The following is a 22,577-nucleotide window of genomic DNA, read 5'->3' on the forward strand; positions in this document are numbered from 1 at the left end:
TGAGCATTCTGCTTTCCATTAATTATCTACCACAACAACATGTGGTTATTGACCCACCTTTGAACTACAAGAGGGTACAGCAACTTAACAGCACTCATGGGCCAAGGTCTGAGTCATGCTTCACATAGGGGCATGACTTACTGAGAGTGAGCTAAACAACAGCAAATATGCCTAACTAGGAATGGATTAATATATCTGGAAGTGAGTAAAAGCATGAGATACAGGTGAGGAGGGGAATTCAATCTAAAAATCTAAGGGTTGAAGAAAGACAAAAAGCAGATTGAAGAGAAAAAAGAAAAGTATGAGAATGTGAATTAACTATGGGGAAAAAAAAAGTAGTTGCATTATTACTGATTTAGGAGGCAAATCTGAACCACCACTCTTTCGCATTGGTTTTCTTTTTCTGCTCTCACTCACTCTTGCTTCAAATTGCAATGCCCTAGTTTCCCTTTAATTTGTTTCTATTTTTCAGATTTGGAAACCAAGACTCTCCAAGGTTTGAAGAGTGAAAACAGCCTCAGCACCACAGGCTCCTTTCTTGTAGAAAATTCTAGCATTGACTTCCAGAAGTTTCCTGACAAGGAGATCTTAAGAATATCTGGGCCTCTCACTACAGACTTCACTATCAAGGTGAGGATTATTGGTCACTGACATCTTAGAGCAACATGAAGTAAGGTAAGATGCATTAGGAAGATGAAAGATATTTTTCTATATCTTAATTTTCCAGTAGATGTTTATCACAAAGCCTTGTCCAGGCTAGCTCCTGAACTCTACATGAAATTCTTTATAGTTATATATGTGATGAAAGCCTCACTGGACACCCTCAGGAGAGAGACTGAATTTATGTCAAGAAAGGCATGCCCAATGTGTACCCTAAAAAGAAAAGATGAACTCATTACAGGAAAAGACAGATTCCTTTCTGTATGCACTACTGAGGTAGGTATAAATCAATGACAAGCAGCTTGCTTTGTCTGTGATAGGCAAAAAGAATCTTTGTGTGTATCTTTGGCCCGCAGTTGTAGGGTTTAGTGTAATTGCACAGAAGACTATAAGAGAGTGAAGAGTGAGGTCCCCAAGCTCCAAAATAAATGGGATGACTTTGCTTGAGGAGTCATTTTGAAGTTCTGCTTTTTGTTGACTGGCAATAAGAATAAAATTGTTTCCTCCCATTAGAGCATTTCTATTCTTCCAGGTAATATAAAACACATTGCTGGAAGCAATGCGCACGTTCTGTGGGAAAACACACATACAAAAATGAAAATTTGGGAGTTACAATAGAATGAATCCTTTTCCAGTAGGTCCAAGCAACTCGAAGTGTTGCAGCTGTAAAACTGCAAAACCTGTATCATGTCCAGGACTACATAAATTTTTCACCATGGGCTTCAGAGGTAGATGACATTTGCTTTAATCTTGAGCTGATGGCAGCTAGAGGTTTGAACAATGAACTGGAAAATGTCTTAAGTGACTGTGTTGGGTTAAGCTGGGCCAGGCTGGAATGGGTTATCTTGGGAAGTAGCACAGCCCTGTAGACTGTCCCCTGCTCATTGTGGTATGTCAGCAGGAGAAAAAGCAAGTTGAAATTTTCAGAACTGGATCACAAGGAGAAGCCTGACCTAAGGAATATGTTCCTTACTCTTTGAAGATCAGAATGAAAATGCCTTACTAAAATAGATACTGATCAGTTCAAGATATCTGAAATACCTTTACCTGTTTTACAGATGATACAGAGATGGTGAACATCAGTGCAATGGAAAGAGCATTTCTCACTCTACATTATTTCTGTTGTCTATGAATTTCTGGCAGCCTGGTTAGTTAGAACATACCTTTTTGAAAGAGCTCATCATTGTGCTGGTTTAACGATAAACCAGCAGGGGAAATGAACTCAACTCAAAAGAGAGATTATAAGTCAGAATAACAATTTAATAAAATTATACAATAAGTACGATTATACAGACAAACAATTGTTTTTAACCCACTAAACCCAACTGTATAACCCAGCACCCTGGGGCATGAACAGAGTGGTGTTCTTTGGGCCCCCCTGAGTCCAAATTAAAAGGACAGGGGAAAACCTGTTGGTGAGAGTGCTGTTGCAGTCTGGTCAAGAGTGGCGATTGCAATCTGGTCGAGAGTGGTGGTTGCAGTGTGGTTGAAAAGTGGTGGTTGCAGTCCAGTCGAGAGTGGTAGTCTGCAGTTTGGTTGAGAGCGGTGATCTGCAGTTTTCCTTTGGATCCCATGAGTGGTTAAAAAAGTTCCAAGACCCCAAGATTATATATTCTCCAGTTCAGGCAGGAATGCCCTGTACTTCCCTCAGGGCAGGGAGTTCCACAAATGGTGTGAGGACAGGAGCATCCTCTTATCTCGCAGGCCTCTTAACACCCAGTTTATAGCCTGAGGAGTCAGGCTGCTCTGGGCAGAAGGTGTAAATAGTCTATTGACAACAGTTTCTGAGAAATGGCATGGAAGGCTATAGAATACACAGTTTTGGGTTACACCCATCCAGTGATGAACTGGTCCCAGCTGTTCTAACTAGGACAATCATATAGACCAATGGCCCTGAAATGGTAACAGGCACTGTTGTAGTTTTAGTTAGATGGGAAGGATTTTTCAGTTACAAATATTTCCATACCGCTGCGTAATTTTGGAGTGTGAGGATTGCCCTGTCTGAGCTGGATCAGGGGCAGACTGTCCCCAGGGGTCTCAAGACCTGCCAGGAAGGTGGATCCCTTTCCATCCCGGGAACTCAGGAGACAGGAGATAAAAGACGGGCATGGACCAGAACTGCTCTCTGTGTACCCGGGTTTTGCCCACTGAAGGACCGCAGATGCTCAGATTCTTTGCTGGAGCCATTCCTTCACTGTCCAACCAAGCTCAGACTCAGTGGAACCACCATAGCACTGTTTTCTTGGAGCGCTTCTGGAGCTATTTCTCAGTAGCCTGGGAGCTGCCGCCACCGAGCTGGGAATTCTCTTCTCCAGAGTCACTACCATCTCAGCTGCAACTGTTTCTCTCTCTCACCTGCACAAAGCGCCACTACCCCAAGGCCCAAGTCCACTCACCTCCCGCCAGGCTCCAGGACCATGCTGCATCATCCCCAGCCCCGTCACCAACACACTCATGTGGTTGCTACAATGGAACCCAAACCAAGCACCTCAGCAGCATAAAATTTTTTTGGATGAAATATCCTTCCAAGTTTTGTTTTACCCTAGGGGGGAGAGGGGTAGCTAGGTAATATTTTCTGCTATTATTGGGTTTTCAAGTTTCTTTCCCTTTTTAGTAAAATTCTAATTTTTCCTTCTTCATTCAGACTCTTTGTAATTTTTTACCTTCTTTATGTTTGTGGGAGGGAAATAATAAAAGAAGGAGGGTTCATCTCATTAGAGGTCTCACCTCCTGAATATATTGTCATTAAACCAAGAGGAGAGGGTTATACTGTTTTCCTCATATTTCCACTATTATCTTTTATGATAGGTAAAATACCTTTATCCCTTAGTGCTTACATTTCCTTTTCTATCAAAGCAAGGTGAGAAGTACTGGTTAAATCAAAGGAGTACCCTACTTACATGATGACTATCTGGACCAGTATGAGCGGACAAGCTGGCTAGTCATGGGCACAACAGCCACTGCTGAATTGAGATAAAACAATTTTATTAGTTCTGCTATGTCTTTGCACCTTTGAAAGTCGGAGTAACATGACTCAGTAGGTGTTAATTTATTAGCATATCTGTTGTCTTTAGTGGATATATAAGAATGCACCAAAAAAAACCCCCAAATGGTTTGCAATTGTAGGATTTTTTTCTGAGGCTACCATTAAAGTTTGTCTTGGATTCTTTTCAGTTGAATCAGTTTTTTAATCAACATCTATAGAAGATACTTTAGATATTACTTCATGCAACAAGGGTATTATTCTATATTATTAAATTATTTTTCTACATGTTTTTTTCCTTCTGGGTATTTATTTTTTTTCTATTTTGTCAGATGTAAACATGTACATACAAGTAAGGCTGATGCAGGAGTACCAAAATGCGTGCATACCTTTCAATTATGACAGACTTGGCAACTGTTTTCCATACCTTGTATATTCATGACTATTGTGCCTTCAGCATGTGAAGTTAAAGTACTTGTCTTTAAAAAAAAATTAAAGATTTCTGTGTGGTATTATCAAGTTTTCCTTACAATGTGGGATCTCTGTGAGTGTCAAGATTTACTTTCCTGGGCCAAGGCAGGTTTTTATGCAAACAGGTCTAAGTGAATTTGTAGATGTAGCAGAACTCTGTTTTTAGGGTCATTGTCTCCAGAATTACTGTTGTAGTCCTTTTCATTTGACCCTGAATGCTCTTATTGAGGGAGATCAAGTTAGACACCTGAATATAATTAGGGTAGAAACTCAGTGTAGGAGCTGACATTTAAGTTTCTTTATTGGTGACATAGAGTGCTTTAAAATTGCAAGAAGAAACCTCATGCTGTTCCTGGAGTTGCTGAATTGTATAACTACTGGATTTCTTTGCTTTGGGTTTCTTTACTTTGTAATAGTCAGTGGTACATTCCTCATCTGCTAAACTATTGGCAGTCTCTTCACAAGATATGTAAATGGTTGTCCTGGGTTGCACAAAAATTCTGGTATCCACCTTTTCACCAAATATGCCTTTTTGGCTTTTTGATGTTTTGCCTTCTTTAAAGAGATTGAACTGCTAGTGTTTAATGACATTAGACCACCTACAGTGACTTCCCCGGTGCTGTCAGAGACTGGACTACTGGTGCTCATGGCTCCATCAGCAGTGTGCTTTGCTGATGTGTGCTTTGCTAACAATGTGCAGAGTGGCCACCTACGCCAGGTGCCAAAGGTGTGCATAGAATCATAGAGTCAGCTGGGTTGGAAAAGACCTCTGAGATCATCAAGTCCAACCCTTGAGCCAACACCACTGTGGTTACTAGACCATAGCACTAAGTGCCACATCCAATCTCATCTTAAAAACTTCCAGGGATGGAGAATCCACCACCTCCCTGGGCAGCCCACTCCAATGTCTGATTACTCTCTCTGTAAAAAATTTCTTCCTAATATTCAACCTAAACCTCCCCTGGCAAAGCTTAAGACTGTGCCCTCTTGTCCTACTGCTGGTTGCCTGGGAGAAGAGACCAACCCCCACCTGACTACAACCTCCTTTCAGGTAATTGTAGGGAGTGATGAGGTCTTCCCTGAGCCTCCTCTTCTCCAGGCTGTACAGCCCCAGCTCCCTCAGCCTCTCCTCATAGGACTTGTGCTCGAGTCCCTTCACCAGCCTTGTTGCTCTTCTCTGGACCTGCTCCAGCACCTCAATATCCTTCCTGAACTCAGGGGCCCAGAACTGGACACAATACTCCAGGTGTGGCCTCACCAGCGCTGAGTACAGGGGAAGAATCACTTCCCTGGTCCTGTTGGCCACACTGTTCCTGATCCAGGCCAAGATGCCATTGGCCTTCCTGGCCACCTGGGCACACTGCTGGCTCATGTTCAGCTTCTTGTCAATCCAAACTCCCAGGTCCCTTTCTGCCTGGCTGCTCTCCAGCCACTCTGTGCCCAGCCTGTAGCACTGCAGGGGGTTGTTGTGGCCAAAGTGCAGGACCCGGCACTTGGCCTTGGTGAACCTCATCCCACTGGAATCAGACCATCTATCCAGCTTGTTTAGGTCCCTCTGAAGAGCCCTCCTGCCTTCCAGGATATCAACACTCCCCCCCAGCTTGGGGGGGAGTCTGCAAATTTGCTAATGGTACACTCAATCCCCTCATCTGATCATCAGTAAAGATATTAAACAGGACTGGGCCCAGCACTGATCCCTGGGGGACACCACTGGTGACCGGCCGCCAACTGAATGCAGCACCGTTCACCACCACTCTCTGGGCCCGGCCCTCCAGCCAGTTCCTAACCCAGCACAGAGTGCCCCTGTCCAAGCCGTGGACTGCCAGCTTTTCCAGGAGAATGCTATGGGAGACAGTGTCAGAGGCTTTGCTGAAGTCCAGATAGACACATCCACAGCCTTCCCCTCATCCACCAGGCAGGTCACCTGATCATAAAAGGAGATCAGGTTGGTCAGACAGAACCTGCCCCTTCTAAGTCCATGCTGGCTGGTTCTGATCCCTTGTCCATCCTGTAGGTGTTGTGTGATTGCACTTAGGATGATCTGCTGCATAACCTTGCCAGGCACTGAGGTCAGGCTGACAGGCCTGTAGTTTCCTGGGTCCTTCTTCTAACCCTTTTTGTGGATGGATGTGACATTCACCAACTTCCAATCATCTGGGACCTCCCCAGTGAGCCAGGACTGTTGGTAAATGATGGAGAGTGGCTTGGCAAGCTCTTCCACCAGCTACCTCATCACCTTGGGATGGATCCCATCTGGTCCCATAGACCTGTGAGGATCCAAGTGGCTCAACAAGTTGCTAACTGTTCCCTCCTGGATTATAGGGGGGCTATTCAGCTCCCTGTCTCTGTCTACGAGCTCCAGAGTCCAGTTGTCCTGAGGACAACCTGTCTTACTGTTGAAAACTGAGGCAAAGAAGGTGTTAAATACCTCAGCCTTTCCCTCATCTTTGGTGACTATGTTTCCCCCCATGTCCAACAAAGAGTGGAGGTTTTCCTTGCCCCTCCGTGCTATTGATGTATTTGTAGAAGCACTTCTTGTTATCCCTAACAGAGGTGGCTAAATTGTGCCTTTGTCTCTCTAATTTTTCTTCTACATGACCTAACTATGTTCCTAAACTCTTCGTGAGTAGGTTTTATTGAGGACCCTGTTTGTGTCCCTGAGTATTGAAAACTCTATTGTTTCATGGTCACTGTGCCCCAGACGGCCTCCGACCACCACATCTCCCACCAACCCCTCTCTGTTTGTGAACAGCAGATCTAGCAGGGCCCCACCCCTGCTAGGCTTGCTTACCAGCTGGAGCAGGAAATTCCACTCTAGGAATCTCCTGGGCTACCTCTTCTCTGTTAGTTTCCAGCAGACATCCGGCAGGTTAAAGTTGCCCACAAGGACAAGGGCTGGTGATTTTGAGACATCCACCAGGTGCTTGTAGAATAATTCATCACCCTCATCATGCTGGTTGGGTGGTCTTTAACAGACTCCCACCAGGATGTCACCTTATTGGCCTTCCCCCTGATTTTGATCCACAGACACTCAATCTTATCGTTACTGACCTCAAGTTCTACAGTCAAGAGGCTCTCTAACATACAGAACCACGCCTCCACTACTCTTACCTCAACTATCCCTTCTGAAGAGCTCATAGCCACCCAAGGCAGCACTTCAGTCGTGGAAGTCATCCCACCGTGTTTCTGTGATGGCGACTACAGCACAGCTTTCCTGCTGCACAATGGCTTCCAGCTCCTCGTTTTGTTACCCATGCTATGTGCACTACTGTACATGAGCTGGGCTGCTGATTTCACTTCTAACTCTGGCTTTCCACCATCAGGCTCATCTCTGGAAAGCTTGGTTTCAATCCCTTCCCCCTTCAAACCTAGTTTAAAGCCCTCCTGATCAGCCCCAACAACTTATGGGCTAGAGTCCTTTTGCCCTTGCTAGACAGATGAAGCCCATCTGACTCTGGCAGGCTTGGTACCGTAGAATTTGCCCCGTGGTCGAGAAACCCAGAATTCTGCTGGCAGCACCAATCCTTTAGCCATCTATTGATGAGTTTTCCTACTCCTCTCCTCATTCATCCCTGCTACTGCAGGAACTGAGGCAAACACCACCTGTGCTCCTGTCCCATTAACTAATCGATCCAGGGCCTTGAAGTCCTTTTTAATTAGTCTGGTACCTCTTTCATTATTGTCATCAATGCCAGCCTGGGCACATCTGACACCTCAGGCTACAAGCTGGGTGTTAAACAAGATAAGCAAGAGGCAAATCCTTCAAGGTGGGGCAGTGTTTCTTTTTCCTTACACAGATGGCTCAGCTGGGATAACTCCCGGGAACATTCACACCAGCCTGAAGGTATTCATCTCTTGTTGATGAACCATAATGGGCCCCAATGGACTCAGCCACACTGACCTGAGAGACAGCTGCATCATCTTAGCAGGTGTCAAAGACTCCTGAAGCATCCTGTGACTCACAGTATTACATCATCCAGTGTTAAACTCCCCGGCCCAGGGGAGGTACCACAGGTGTTCCCACCTGAACCTGAGCATATATAACACTGAGTTTCAGGGCTTCCCTCACCACCAGGGCTTCCACCACCACCTTAATGGATCTGGACTGTGACCACCACTTTGACCAATGCACATTGAAATTGCAGCAATCAAGTGTCATCACTGGATCCAACAGGTGTCTTGCAGGTCCTTCCAGTCACCTGGGGGATCTGCAGCCCCTCTCCAGCTGCCTGTACCAGCACTGCAGCCTCACTGCAGTGCCATTCAAGTGCCTGCCGGTATCAAATCCCAGCTAGCCACTGTTTCCTGCCAACACTGACTCTCCAACTGTTCTTGCCAGCTTTTCCAGGCATGGGGGAGGCAAGCTATATGGAAGGGTGGTCCATTTTGTCTCTGTCCTGTGGCCATGTGTGTTTTTCCCAGGTGGGGAAGAGCAGCCACCATCTCAGTTTGGTCTGGTGAGCCGGACTTGGGAGGCTTTGCTTTATCAGTTGATTTAACCCAGTTTTATCAGTGTTACTATTGGCATTTCTTCTTGGTAGCGAGTTATTTCTTCACTTACATTGGGGTGTATTTGTTCTCTCTCTCTGTATTGGAGCAACCAGAGATATTGAATCTGAGGGAGGAGACTTCTGTCTAAGATCTCCATCCCTCCAAATTGTCTCAAAGCAAGACAATGGTAAAAATGATTCAGTACAACAGCTGTCTTAAAAAAAAAAATGTTTCACAAAATTTTAGAGTTTTTCGTGTTCTTATTTCTTTTATTGATAGTTTGAGAATTACAAATTTTTGACAGGCAGAAGACCTGAAAAACATGCCAGTAAACTTAAATTGTACTTGAACTATTTTTCCTAAATTCTGAAGATTTTCCTGTTTTGATGTTTTCAGTGCAAAATTCTGATTCATGTGAATAGAAATGCCTTTTTTCTGTAAGAAGAATGTGTCATGTTTGATACAATCCTGATCAAATGAAGGTTAGTTTTGTTTGGAAATCTTTCTGTTTCTGTGATCTAGAGATCACAGTAGTAATACCACACAGGGGGACATGTCCTTTATTGGCAGAGCTGCCACTTAGCTGCTGTATCGCCAGTGTCAGATTTATTCATCTGTCTGTGCTAAAATATCTCCTCTCTTGATACTGTTCACTTCAGACACAAAATAGAGAATCTGCAATCGTTTGAGTAGGATTAAGTAATACTGTCAGATGGGGTCTACAGATAACAATATAACGCAAACATTCACGACTGGTCGACTGTTTAAAGCAATCAGCACTGTAAATATCAACTCCATGAGTTATAGGCTTACTGAAACCATCAGTAGGAACTGCCAGGGAAGGTTTGGGGCTGGCAAAGTACAACCTGTTACAGTTTGTTTCACTGGTGATTTTTGGATAGCTAGGGCCCTAACCCTGTGGCTGAGGTGTGAGCCAGCAAAGACCAGTGGGTGTAAAACAAGGTCTAGTAAAGGGTGTTGTCTAAGGCTTGGGGTTAGTTTGGAGGAGAAACCACTGTAGGCCTAAAACTAGACTAGACTATGTTTATATTGATTTTAAATCCCTGGTATCAAGATGAATGTTCATTCGTAGTGTCTGCACAGACTAAGCCTTTTGCATCAGGAATATATAGAGTTGGATCATGTAAATGTTTGTCTGGAGGCTCCTACAGATTTTTGGATTAGAATTGCATTTGTATTAACATCTTTTTGTAGTGCTAGGGCTGATGAGCCTTGGCTAAGGGCTGCTGCTAGAAAAGACTGTCTGGCTCTTTTTTTGTTCTGGTGGCTGGGGGTGCTGCTTGCTGATTTAGAAATGGTATGGACTGGGTTCACTTGAGCAGAGTTGCTGCTGAGATTGGGGTTTTGGCCACCAATTGTCCAAAAAGTCATGAAATACATCTCAAAACAGGATGCTGAGTTACACAGAGCACTAGAGCAAGCCATACAACTCTTACCTCAGCTGCAATCTAGCACTGGCAGAAACTGCTGATGAGAGAAATGAATTTGATTAGAGTCCAGGTTAACAGAAGAAAATAAAGTTGAGCTTAGTCAAGACTTCAGGGACTTGGAAGGGCATGAGGAGATAATGTGTGTACAGGCAGCCAGCTGGCAGAGAGGTTGATGGGCCTCGTCGGGCTATGGCCAAGATTGGATTAAATATCACTTTAAACAAGCAGCACATAGTGATTTACTTGGTGGCATGAAATAAGAAATTATTTCAATATTCGCTTTAGGGCAGAGGCCAAAACATGCAAATCTGCTCTAGCAGCAAGGAGTTATTGTTTATGCTTCACATATTGTTGGATATTTGAAATATTACCATATGAGTGTTGGGGGTAAAGACAATAAGGGTCTTCAGTGTAATTTAATTCTGATACTGGTGAAGTTTCCAGAATAGATTATGCCTCATGTTTGAGAGAAGGCTTCAGGTCAGGCAGAAAGTGGTGAAGAACCTTGGAAGCACTGTCAGGTGGTGCTCCTGGAAGTAGATGAGATAGAATTAAAGCTGAGTGGACAGATATAGTAATAGTTCATGTTTAGTTGATTCCACTTTTATGTTATCAAGGTCAGCTGACTGAAACAGTTTGCTTCATCTAGAAGAGACCAATGGAATATCGTCCCTTCATTGTATAGCAATACTACTTCTTGTGTCTTCCTGAGGTCATGTTTGCAGAGTGCAGATTGGATTTAGCCAGAAGCATGTCTGTAACATGATCTCTATCACTGGCTTTTATCAACCTATGTTTGCATTCAATACTTCTTAGTAATAGTGAGAAAAATCACTCATTCTGATTTCATGATATCCAAAAAATATACAATTGTTGTAATGATTTCTAGGTCAAGCTCAAGTAATGACCAGCCTGAAAAGAGATGTAATAATTATTTATCTTGACTAGATCTTGTGACAAGTTCAGGAAAATTCTGCCCTTCTTCTCCTATTTTGGCAAATGTCGTGAAATTTGTGAAAAAACATGAAATAGCCTCTTTGAAAACAAGGTACAATTCTATTTCATATCCACCTTTTATTTCTGTTCAGTATAAGCTATTTCAATTACTAGAACATGATCATTCTCCTAATCAATATATTCCATTTGCCCTTTAGATAACATTTAGGTTGTGAGATGGTTACTGCATTGAAATATACTCTGTGTAAAATGAAGAATACATCTAATTTTTAAACCCTTGGTGCAATATTTCCACTGATCCCTTCTGGTTTTCCCACTCTGAGAAACATGAAATTATTACTACTGTTTGCCTCCTTTCTCCATTACTTCCATATTTGACATCTCTGTCATCATCATCACTTGCCTCTTTCCTAGCATCTTCATACAACCATAGAAGAAAAATCAAAGATCATCTAGTTCCAACCCCCCTTTCATGGGCAGGGACACCTTCCACTAGGTTGCTCAAAGCCCCGTCCAACCTGGCCTTGAACACTTCCAAGAACAGAGCACCCACAACTTCTCTGAGCAACATTTTACAGTCTCTGACCACCCTCACCCTAAGAATTTCATCCTAAAATCTGAACTAAATCTACCCTCTTTCAGTTTAAAGGCATTACCCTGCATCGTATCCCTACATGCACTTGTCAAAAGCCGCTCTTCAGCTCACTTCTGGCCCCTTTTAGGTACTGGGTGGCTGCTGTAAGGTCTAATCTGAGCCTTCTCTTCTGCAAGCTGAACTACCCAAACATTCTCAACCATTCCTCATAAGAGAGGTGCTCCAGCCCTCTGGTCATCTTCATGCCTCTCCTTTGAACTCACTCCAGCAGTTCTATGTCCTTCTTACTCTATTGAGTGTTTACTTTTTGTCAATGATCCATAAAAGGGTTATCCTTACTTCCCTTCTCTGTCCTTTTTCTGGTTCCAGTGTTGTTATATAGTCACAGTTTTTTAAAATACACATAAATATGTAGTTTGCGACTAGTATTTAAATATATAAATGTATATTTTTCAAGTATCAATGCTCTATAAATAGATGCATAGTTTAATAAAATATAATACAATTATTTAATATTTATATAATATAAACAGATAATTTTATTGTATATAAATACATGTTGAGAAAGAGTGAACTTGCTCTCTACAACTACCTGAAAGGAGGTTGTATTGAGGCTGGGGTCAGTCTCTTCTCCCAGGTAGCAAGTAATAGGACAAAAAGAAATAGCCTCAAGTTGTGCTGGTGGGGGTTAGACTGAATATTAGGAAAGATTTCTTCACTGAAAGGCTGATTAAGCATTGGAACAGGCTGCCTAGGGAAGTGCAGATTCAACAGGCTTGGAAGCATTCAAAAAATGTGTAGATGTGGTGCTTAGAGACATGGTTTAGTGGTGGACTTGGCAGTGTTACGTTAGCGCTTGGACTTGATGATCTTAGAGGTCTTTTCCAATCTTTATGATTCTATAAGTATAAGAATCAGCACACAAATATATTCTATTTGCCTGTGTTCTGTTCTTTCCTTTTTCCTTCCGTTCTGTAAAATTCCATTAGTCTTTTTAGCTGTTGCTGCACACTGAGCCAATATTTTCAGAGAAATACCTCATTGCCGCAGTCCGAAGAGGGGATGGAACACAAGGAAGGGTGCAAGTAGAATCCTTTATTCGCGCATGCACGCTGTCTTTTATCAGCTCTGGAGGGGAAAGGGCCAGAACATAGGGCAGAGCATGAGACAGACAAGTGGGGGGACAAACCAGGATAGGGACATGGGCAAAAGGGGGAGGAGCGGGGAAAGCAGGGAGCAGGCAACCTCATGGCAAGCCTGGGCATGTCCAGGCTGTGCACTGTGTAATGTGAATACAATGAAACCACATAATAACAGTAAAGTCCATATAATAACTGTAAGGTCCATATAATAAAATCCTGTCAATTGCTGTATGTTTTTCTCCATGCCTGGAACTGTTCCCATCGCATCTCATCACTCTCTGCAACTACCTAAAAGGAGGTTGTAGCCAGGTGGGCTTTGGTCTCTTCTCCCAGGCAACCAGCAGTAGGACAAGAGGGCACAGTCTTAAGCTCTGCCACGGGAGGTTTAGGTTGAATATTAGGAAGAAATTTTTTACAGAGAGAGTAATCAGACATTGGAATGGGCTGCCCAGGGAGGTGGTGGATTCTCCATCCCTGGAAGTTTTTAAGATGTGATTGGATGTGGCACTTAGTGCTATGGTCTAGTAACCACAGTGGTGTTGGCTCAAGGGTTGGACTTGATGATCTCAGAGGTCTTTTCCAACTCAGCTGATTCTATGATTCTATACCTACAGCAACCCTACTGCTATTCTGAATAGTAATAAATAATGTTGACAAGACTTTTGTGTATAACTAGCATATATAATTAACTGGATTTTCCCATAGGCATTGTTTCTTTTTTTACTGAACTTGAATTTAGTCTTTCAAAAGTTTGAGTGCTTTCACAGATGGTTTCAATTTTAGGTACTGTTCATAATTTTTTTTCTTTAGCAAACTTGGTAAGCTCATGGTGGACCCTTTATCTGGCTCATCTGAGGGTCTGGCTAACAACTCACTAGCACACATCCATGAAAGATTCCTCAGGTCCTTCATCAATGGCAAGACCAGGTTGTAGGACTATGCTTTGTTACCCAATCATCAGTTCATGAGAGGAGGATCTTATAGAAGAATCTGTCTAGGACCTTAGGTGAAGGAGCTAGAAGAAAACCTGGAAGAATAAAGCTATCTTTATTTCTTTGGCAAAGCAAACTACAGTGTTCATAAAACATTTCCCTTCTCCTGGTACTCTGAGTTCTGTTCTTTTTTTTACGTTCTATCTACTCACCCAATAACGGAGGTAAAGATTATTGGACTGCAGTTTCATTCATTACTCATGAAAAACCTCCTGAAAAATGTTACCATTTCTGTCTATACTCCTGTGTTTTAAACCATAGTTTATTCATGTAAGTAGGCTGAATGTGATCATACATGATTTGCATTCCTGTGCTCTTCAAAGAGTACATGATTTGAAACCTCTGTATGGATGCTATTTGGATCTGAAGGTATGTTACCATTAATCTTACCTACTACTTTAAAATACTGCTAATTTGAAATGTACTGTCAGGTTTTTGGGCAATAGAGACATTTTCTTAGACATGTCATTTTCTATTCTTCTGACAAATTATTTGTAATTTTTCCTTTTCTTTTTCTGTAACTTTTTTCAAGTTCTGTAAGTGTATCTCTCAATAATCTGTCAGTTTTAAGTACAAAGAAGGCTTGGTGACAACCTTGTTCATTTTTCATCATTTTAACAATTTGTGTGTGTGTGGCAAACATTACCTTTTTAATTTGTTAATTTTATTTTTATGCAGTATCAGTCACAATAGGATCCTCTTATTTACATTGATTTCTTAAGTATTGCAATCATTAAATTAAGATTAATAAATATTCTCCACTGAGGATTAAGGTGGGAATTTACATCACTGCTTAATTAGAAAAGGGCAGCCTTAGTCTCAGTGGACCAGACATCTTAACACCCATAAACATTTTTGCTTTCCTCTTGCTCTTCAAGATATACTTTGATTTGTAATCATGTTTCTGTCCATCTACAGGGAAAACAAAACAACCCCAAATTTCACAGTTCATCTCAATGATCATATGTCATATTTTTGCTTCTGTTTCACAGACCACTCTTTGTCAGTGTCTCTTGATGTTTGGAAAGAGAGAAAAGGAAAGTCAGTTTGAAAAATGGTGTTTCCAAAAGTGAGAAACTTGTTCAAAACATGAGAGAAAAAAAAAAAAAAGGAGGCGGCAGCAAAATACTTTAAGCTGTCTGATAAAAAGAACAAGGAGGATTGCACCTAAGAGTACTGGTACTGTCTTGGAGAAGGGTCCATCTTTTTTAGTTGTGATTGGCAGTTTTCTCTACTGTGGTAGCATCATGCCACTGATGCAGAGATGCTCAAGCAACACTGAGACACTATGTTCTGTGACAAACAACCAACTAGGAGAGGTTTTTTGTTCTTCCTTTATCCGCTGTTCATGCAGAGCCTTAGATAAAAGGACAAGTGAAATCCTGCAGAGATTTTGAAGTCCTCATAACTGTACAGATACCAAATAGGAAGGATTTTTTACTAGGCCAGGTGCAAGTGGTGCTACTTTAGCAGTGTGAAGGTCTTATTGCACTCCTTACACTACAAACTCTTGTTTGTGTAGGAAATCCATTCAGCACACATAGTACCAGAGGCATACTAGCTCTTAAGCTCAGGTGGCTTAAAAGTTGGCAGTACTTGTAGGTTCTGAAGATGTCTTTCCAAATGTGCTCTTAGCTCCAGCCGAGAGTCCACACCCATGACTGAAAGAAGCATTTTTACAAGCAAAATAAAGTAAGCAGGACGGACTTATAATAATGACAGTACCACAAAGAAAATGAAAAAACCTTCACTTCAGGAATAAAAAGTCTAGAATTAAAATTTTTGTATTATTTTTATGTCTCACAGCACAGCCTCCCATTTTTTACTCTGTACTGTCAATATATTATACCTAGTCTTCAAATGTTTTTTGGGAAATATTAGAGATCTAAAATCCAAGTCCATGTGTCAGGGACAGCAGATAATGGTAGGTAATTTTCTGTAAAGTAAAGATCATTCCATATCCTCTGTCTCTGTAAAATTATTCAGGAGCGCTAACCATGCATTTGCACTCGCTCTTTCAGAACATGGTCTCAATAATAGTCACTGATTATACTCAGAAATTTATTTGACTGTGTTTTCCAATAAAGATTTTGCTACCAATCTGTGATTCGTTTTGTGTATTTCATTTTCCTATTGCAAAGTGTATCTGGTATTTCATGTAGCTGCAAGATGTGTCACACCTGCAAGATGCATGTGGCAGAATACTTCTTCCCAGCATTTACATCAGTTTCACTCTTTGATGTTACCTCTTTTTCAGATTCGTTATGCTGGTGCTGCTGACAGTTCAGTTCAGTTCATCTTCTATCAGCCTATCATTCACCGATGGAGGGAAACTGATTTTTTTCCTTGTTCGGCATCCTGTGGAGGAGGTAATGAATTACCACTGTAATCCAAAAAGTCATTTGCATACAGGACCTGTCCCAGTTGCTGCCCTTGGTTTTGGATCTTTAAAATGGGCAAAATCTGAAAATGAAAATAGTTACAACTAAATTAAGGGAGTGATTTAGCAACGTGGTAGTAGGTTGTAGTTTTTTAGCATTGTGCACACTCCATACATAAAGTACATCTTGATATCCACGTCTGCATTTAATGCTACAGCTGTCAAACATAAGGGCTGATGGGATTTGGGCCTGCTTTGGAATCACAAGATGTCTCCATTTGTTCCCTGTCTATATTGAAACTGAGGGCACAACTGTTGATGATCAAGAAACCTCAGACTTTGATTTTGCTTTTTTTGTTCTAGGCTTCGGAATTTTTGTTTGACCATACTGGTTATCTTTTTGTTTCCTACTACATGTGATTTACATTGCTGTTTTCAATCTGGTCTGTAAATCAACAGCTGTTATGTGCAAAAGCACTGAAGCAAACTGAAATTAGTTTGCTTTTTACCAAATCAGAACTTGGATGCATTTCAGAGAGAGACAGGAAGAGCACCACATCTCATATTATTTATTCCACTGTGTATTGCAGGTTATCAACTGACATCTGCTGAGTGTTTTGATCTGAGAAGCAGCCGGGTAGTGGCAGATCAATACTGCCACTATTTTCCTGAAAATATCAAGCCAAAGCCAAAACTGCAAGAGTGTAATCTGGATCCTTGTCCTGCAAGGTCAGTCAGCTTGAATTTTAAAAGAGGCTGAGGTCTAAAGGAGTAAAAGTAGAAAAATATTCTGTTGCTATTGCACACAATGTCATTTATCCTATATAATGCAACCTCTTTCTCGTCTGAAAATGCACTGTGTAGAAGAACACCTCTGTTTAGCACCTTCACCATTGCAAGGACTGATTTGAAATGGTTGTTTCTTCCCTTCAAAATATATTTTGCCTCATTAATCATGACAAAGTACAAGAAAACAAATGGTCCATAATTCCATCCCCATGATCAGCATGTCTCTTAAGTGTTAATAAGATGGGAAAAACTCTTCTTCAGTAAAAATGTTGTTGGAAAATTACTGTCATCACAATTAGAGGAATTATTTTTATGTGGGTTTTTTTTAAAACATCCTCCTTAATAAAAAGCTTAGTTGCAGTTATGGCAGCTTGTAAGAATGTAATAAGTAAATTTTTTCTAATTATCAATATTCTTTTGCACAAAAGTCTCCTCCCTGCTACCCCACAGAGTCACAGAGTGGGTAAAGTTGGAAGGGATCACGGTGGGTCATCTGATCTGATCTCCCTGTTCAAGCAGGATCATCCTAGAGCACATTACACAGGATTGCATCCAGGTGGTTCTTAAGATGGTTAGATTTACCTGCCACAGTACCAATGAGAAAGTAGTTTTATGTAGTTGCTTTATTTATTTATTTACTTTTTAATTCTAAGCTGCTTTTTAAAAAAAATACAGTTCTGTGCCAAATATGTAATTTGCCTTTTGGAATTTATGGATATTTTTCATACTTTTCCCAATGATTTTAATTGACATATTCTCAAATGGTAAGACAGATGACTGCACAGTGCATGGGAGGAAAGACAGAAGAAAAATAACAATTGGCAGATGTCAGAAAGCAATTTTTGTTTTATATAAGACATACCAAGGCAAAGTTGTTGATATAAAGACCCTGAGGGAACGGAGAGTCATTTAGAAGTACAGCTATGCCATCCCAGGGTACATGCTGTAACAGAGAGGAATTGGCTTTTTGGAAACATCCTTACAGAATGCCAAATTGCAAATGATAACACCTGTTTCAGGCACTGTGAAGAGATCAGTTTTTAGCAGTCTATGGCAATGATAATTAAACCATGTGTTGCTTAGAACTTGAAATCTCTGCACCTTGAACAAGTCATTTTTTATAAAGGGAAGATACTATTGTACTGAAAAGATGTGCTGTTTAAAGCGAGAGTTTTTTCTGGAGGCTGACACCAAAGGACAGCTTTCTCAGCAGTCCTTTTCATTAAGTAGGTTTTTTTTAAGTATCCACTTAAATGTTTAGGTAGGGACATTGGCTTTTACCAGTCTGTAAAGTACTAAGACCATATTAAAGAATATATAAGTACAAAGTATGTGGTAGTTCTTCAAGATTCACATTGATAACCTGATAAAATGATCAGAATACTACCTATATGTCAGGACTAAGCATGGTGCTCCAGATATGTAACTCATATTGGTATTGCAACTGGGAATTATACTTACTGCAAAAATAGGCATTCAGAAACCAATGTTGCCTGTACCTGTGGTGTTACTGTAGATGTCACCTACCCGGCTCTGAAGGAAAACAGTAGTAGTTTTACAGAATAACACATGGGAAGCGTTAAGGGATACCATCTCTTTGAGGACCTCAGTAACTGTTTCTCAACATGGAAAGTGTTCTTGTAGCACAGGGAGATAATGCCACAATGTGGCATCTTCAGAGAGCACCTAAGTACAGTATCACCCACCTTAGTGTCTTTTTCACAAGCCTGTCGTCTGTCCAGTGATAATCATAGCTCTCATGAATATGCTGGCTCAGATGCTAAACTGTTTACTTCTATGGTCAACTTTTTCATGTCTTCCCAGTGTTTCCTTTCACTTAATGAATTAGCTGTCCACACCCAACTTAAGCTACTTAAACTTTTTATTATTATGTGCTCATTACTAGTAATATCTTTAACATAATCCAGACCATTGTTTAGATGGCACACTCCCTGCCATGCAGATCATTTACTCTCAAGTCTGACAGATTTCAGTGAAGGCTTAAGTCTGAGCTGTGTGAGTCCCCATCAGGAAAGAGGTGTAATAGCTCCAGTCACCTGGGAGCACGGGCAGCTGTGCAGTCGTAGCCCTATGAGTAGTACACCCCCAGGAAGACAGAGACCTCAGCAGAAGTGAAGGCTGTGAGCCAAAGGCGTGTGAGCATCCTGCAGAGGCTGGGCACTGGCACAGCAGGGTGCAGGACACCAGCAAACCAGCGGCAGGTGCCCCTACCCACTCCTGTCCTCGGCACATCGTCCTCGTGCGGGGTCACACCACTCTGCGGCATCCTGGGGGTAGATGTCCTTTCTCTCTGCTGGCTCCTCTCCCAGTTCTAGCACCCATTCCCCTACTTGGCTCAACAGGTGTCCAACCTGAGACTTGCCAGGATGCAGGAGGGGGAGGTGGGAAGGGCTGGCACCTTGTCAGAGAGAGGGAGTCATTAGGGAGGTACAGGAGAAAGGGATTCACATTTGTCACCTGTGCTAATGGGGGTAGCTGAAGGAGAAAAAGAAGCAATTGGGGAAGAGGACATCAAACATGACTTTCAAGAAATGCAACTGCAGACAGTCATCCCAGGGGGAAGCAGAATGCTTGCAGAGGTGGCAGACTTGGTTGCAGCACTCCCACCTCTGGCATGTGCAGCTCCTGCTCCAGCCATACATGTCCCTTGAAGGGCAACTGTGCTGAGGCTGCCAGCACTCAGGAGGAAAACAAAGCAATCTACATACTATATGACAGGACTTTTTGGTCTGAAAGGCATGAGAGATTTCAGACATATGAGACACAACAGCTCAACAAAATAATTTGCTTTGTACTTCTGCTCCTGCCAAAGCTCTAAGTATTTTGTGAATGAGTCCTGTTAGCTACTTGCACATATTTCAGCGAAGGAATTGTAATTTCCTCTGTTCATTTAGCACACCATCTGCTTTGCATTGGCTCAGTAACATACAGCAAACAAAGCCCATAAAGTAGATCTCTTCCATCTTTTTTGTAGGAGTATGATGGTAGATTCATGGAATTTAGATCACTTTGTCCAGTCAAAAAGTAACGATTCACTAAAGTAATCTCTAAGATTTTTTTTAATGTGTTCACTTAGTCTTGAGGTTTTTTTCTGGAACATGTACAAAAACCCCACACAAGACTAGCTAGAGAAGATGCAGTTGTCATTCACGATACAATGACCACCTGTTCTTCTGTCGTATCTTTAAGCCAGTTTTTTTGAAAAGTCATAAATTAAGCTATTGTGTATTATTGTGGGGGTCTTGTGATTACATTGCTGTGAATCACTGTCTTGCAGTTACAGAATGAGAGCTTTTAAAGGCAGGCCCTCACATATGCACAAGGATAGTGTCACTAATTCTGTGGAGCTCACTACTGTTTACAGAAGTGCGGTTTATGTATGCAGAATTCTTTGAGGGTCAAACCTTTCCAATGAAAATATTAATCTAGTGGTTTTAACATGTTATTTCATATTCATAACAGTGTTTTGATGTGGTATGGTTATTTCCATCTGAATGGTCTTGGGAATTTTGCATTCTAAAACATGTAGACCTGGATTATGCATACAGATCATGTTTGTTAGAAAGAATTTTTCACTGCAATGAGTGAGAAATATTTTGAAATCTGTTTCTTTCTTAGACAGTAGATGCTTTTATAGTGTAATTATTTAATTTTGATCTTGGTACATAAATGTTTTTTTCCAACTGCTTTTCAGCAAGCTGATGAGCTGGAAAGTGCAAAGGCTTCAGAGTGGAACTTCACAGCACTGCTGAAAAAGTCAGGAAAACAGCAGATTTCCAAAAGCATGGACAAAAAAAATCTCAGAAAAAGTTCCTTTCCATTTTCTTAAAATATGCAATTCCTCTTAAATTCTTCAAGCATTTACCCATGAAGCTAAGTCTGAAAAGACTTCTTTCCTGACCATTATCTAAATGACCCATTTGTCTTTTCCAAAGTTTCCCAGTGCCAGAACTACCTCTTCTAGCTTTTGGGATTTTTGTGGGGACAAGCAGCTCTCCGAAGATGCAAATATGCGCACTCGTGCAGAGGGTTCCTTTAACTGCAGAGGCTGCTACTCTTAGAAGGAACTATCTAGTCCGCATCACACATTCCAGGTCTCCAGCTCCTTCTTGTTCTTCAGCTGGAAAATTCCCGTGCACTGACCTGGTGCTGTCTCCTTACTGTGAAAACACAATGGGATCAATTCTTCTGTCCAGGACAAGTTATGCACATAAACCCCCTATTGACTGAGAGGAGAAGAGACCCCTTCAGCCTTAGCCTGACAAAACTTCTTTAAATGCTTACAGCATATTTTAGTGAACTGTGTTGAGGATGGAGAATACTTTCTCCCTTTCCCCTTCTTTGCTCCTTCCCCCTTGCAAAAATTCATAGCAGCATACCAGCACCTCTCATCTGCAAAGGACTCCCAAAACCCACTTTTTTTCTTGTCATCCAGTTTCATCTCTCCATAACTTGGGTAGGGACACACTTTTTATTTCAATGCAATTGGTATTCACTCTTCAATGGTTCCACCCACCTGCCCTATCCAGATCCCCAGGTGGCTTTGATGAAAATGATGATGATTGAAGTGCTCTGAGATCATCTGTTTGATGTTAATAGATATGCCTAAATTGGGAGAATAATGGTTAGCATTATTCTGAGTCAGAATTTACAAAAAGTGCAGATAAAATATGAAATTCCAGACTAGTAATTCAGTGAGACCCTGTGGTTGCCAACAAGACAAGTCACATCCATCTCATGCATAACTGGCATGATAATGTTTCAGATGATTGCTAATTTTGATCTACACTATTGCTTTTTATAACCTTTAGATGTTATATTATTTAGATATAATACCAATAACACTACAGCAAAGCAAGCCAATCAGTCACAACAACACAAAAAACAAAGAAACAAAAAACCCAGTCTGACATGTTAATCTTCTCTCAAGCTCCTCATTTCTTCCAGAAAAAAAAAAAAAAGCAAACAAAGAGGCAGATCTGGTCTAATTTAAGATGAGGAAACAAGAATGTCAGATTTGAATTCTTGCACAGTGATTCCCCAGATTTCTAATCTTGGCTCCTATTAAAGCAGAAGTTTTATGTGAAGGGCAGAAACAACCATATAATAGTTTTAAAAGGGATTTGATCTAGAGCTCTTGGAAGCACAGATAAGTTCCCTTATTAAGCATAAGTATTAAGCATAGAAACTTTTTTATGCTAGGTAACAATACAGTAAATCTAAATAATATTTGGATCACTTGTGACAATGGATTGCTTCTTTGTCAAACAGTAATGTATTTATAACAATGAAGTAGTAATCATTTTTTGAACAACTCAGAAACAATAGGATGGCAGCATAAGTTTTGTTTTAAATGACAACTTAGGTAAAATATCTTGTTTGGCTGGTTTGTAATACTGTAATACAAAAAGTTGTAAAAGGTAATACAATATTGTAATACAAAAAGTTGTATAACGTAATCATTTAGTGTTTATTTTATTATGTGTACCTTCTACTCAGAGGGTTGGCATTATTGTTCCTAACAGTGATGGATACAAGCAGATCATGCCCTATGACCTCTACCATCCCCTTCCTCGGTACGTAAAACAGTCAATCGATTCTAGGTTTAACAAACACATTTTCTTCTTCTTTTTCTCTTCTCTATA

At 41.2% G+C, this 22,577-nt stretch overlaps 1 protein-coding gene across 1 annotated transcript in view; it reads left to right on the forward strand.

The window, feature by feature from the left end:
• The window catches only part of ADAMTSL1 (ADAMTS like 1), a 314,782-nt gene that overhangs the window by 194,680 nt on the left and 97,525 nt on the right, over positions 1-22,577 (forward strand). Inside the window, exons 8-11 of the mRNA XM_029962898.1 lie at positions 473-630; positions 16,000-16,111; positions 16,713-16,851; positions 22,458-22,508. Coding sequence (XP_029818758.1) covers positions 473-630; positions 16,000-16,111; positions 16,713-16,851; positions 22,458-22,508 — 460 coding nt within the window. The remainder of the gene's footprint in view (positions 1-472; positions 631-15,999; positions 16,112-16,712; positions 16,852-22,457; positions 22,509-22,577) is intronic.

This window comes from Manacus vitellinus, unplaced genomic scaffold (assembly GCF_001715985.3).
Source record: "Manacus vitellinus isolate BGI_N305 unplaced genomic scaffold, ASM171598v3 scaffold_50_pilon, whole genome shotgun sequence".
Classification (NCBI taxonomy): Eukaryota; Metazoa; Chordata; class Aves; order Passeriformes; family Pipridae; genus Manacus; species Manacus vitellinus.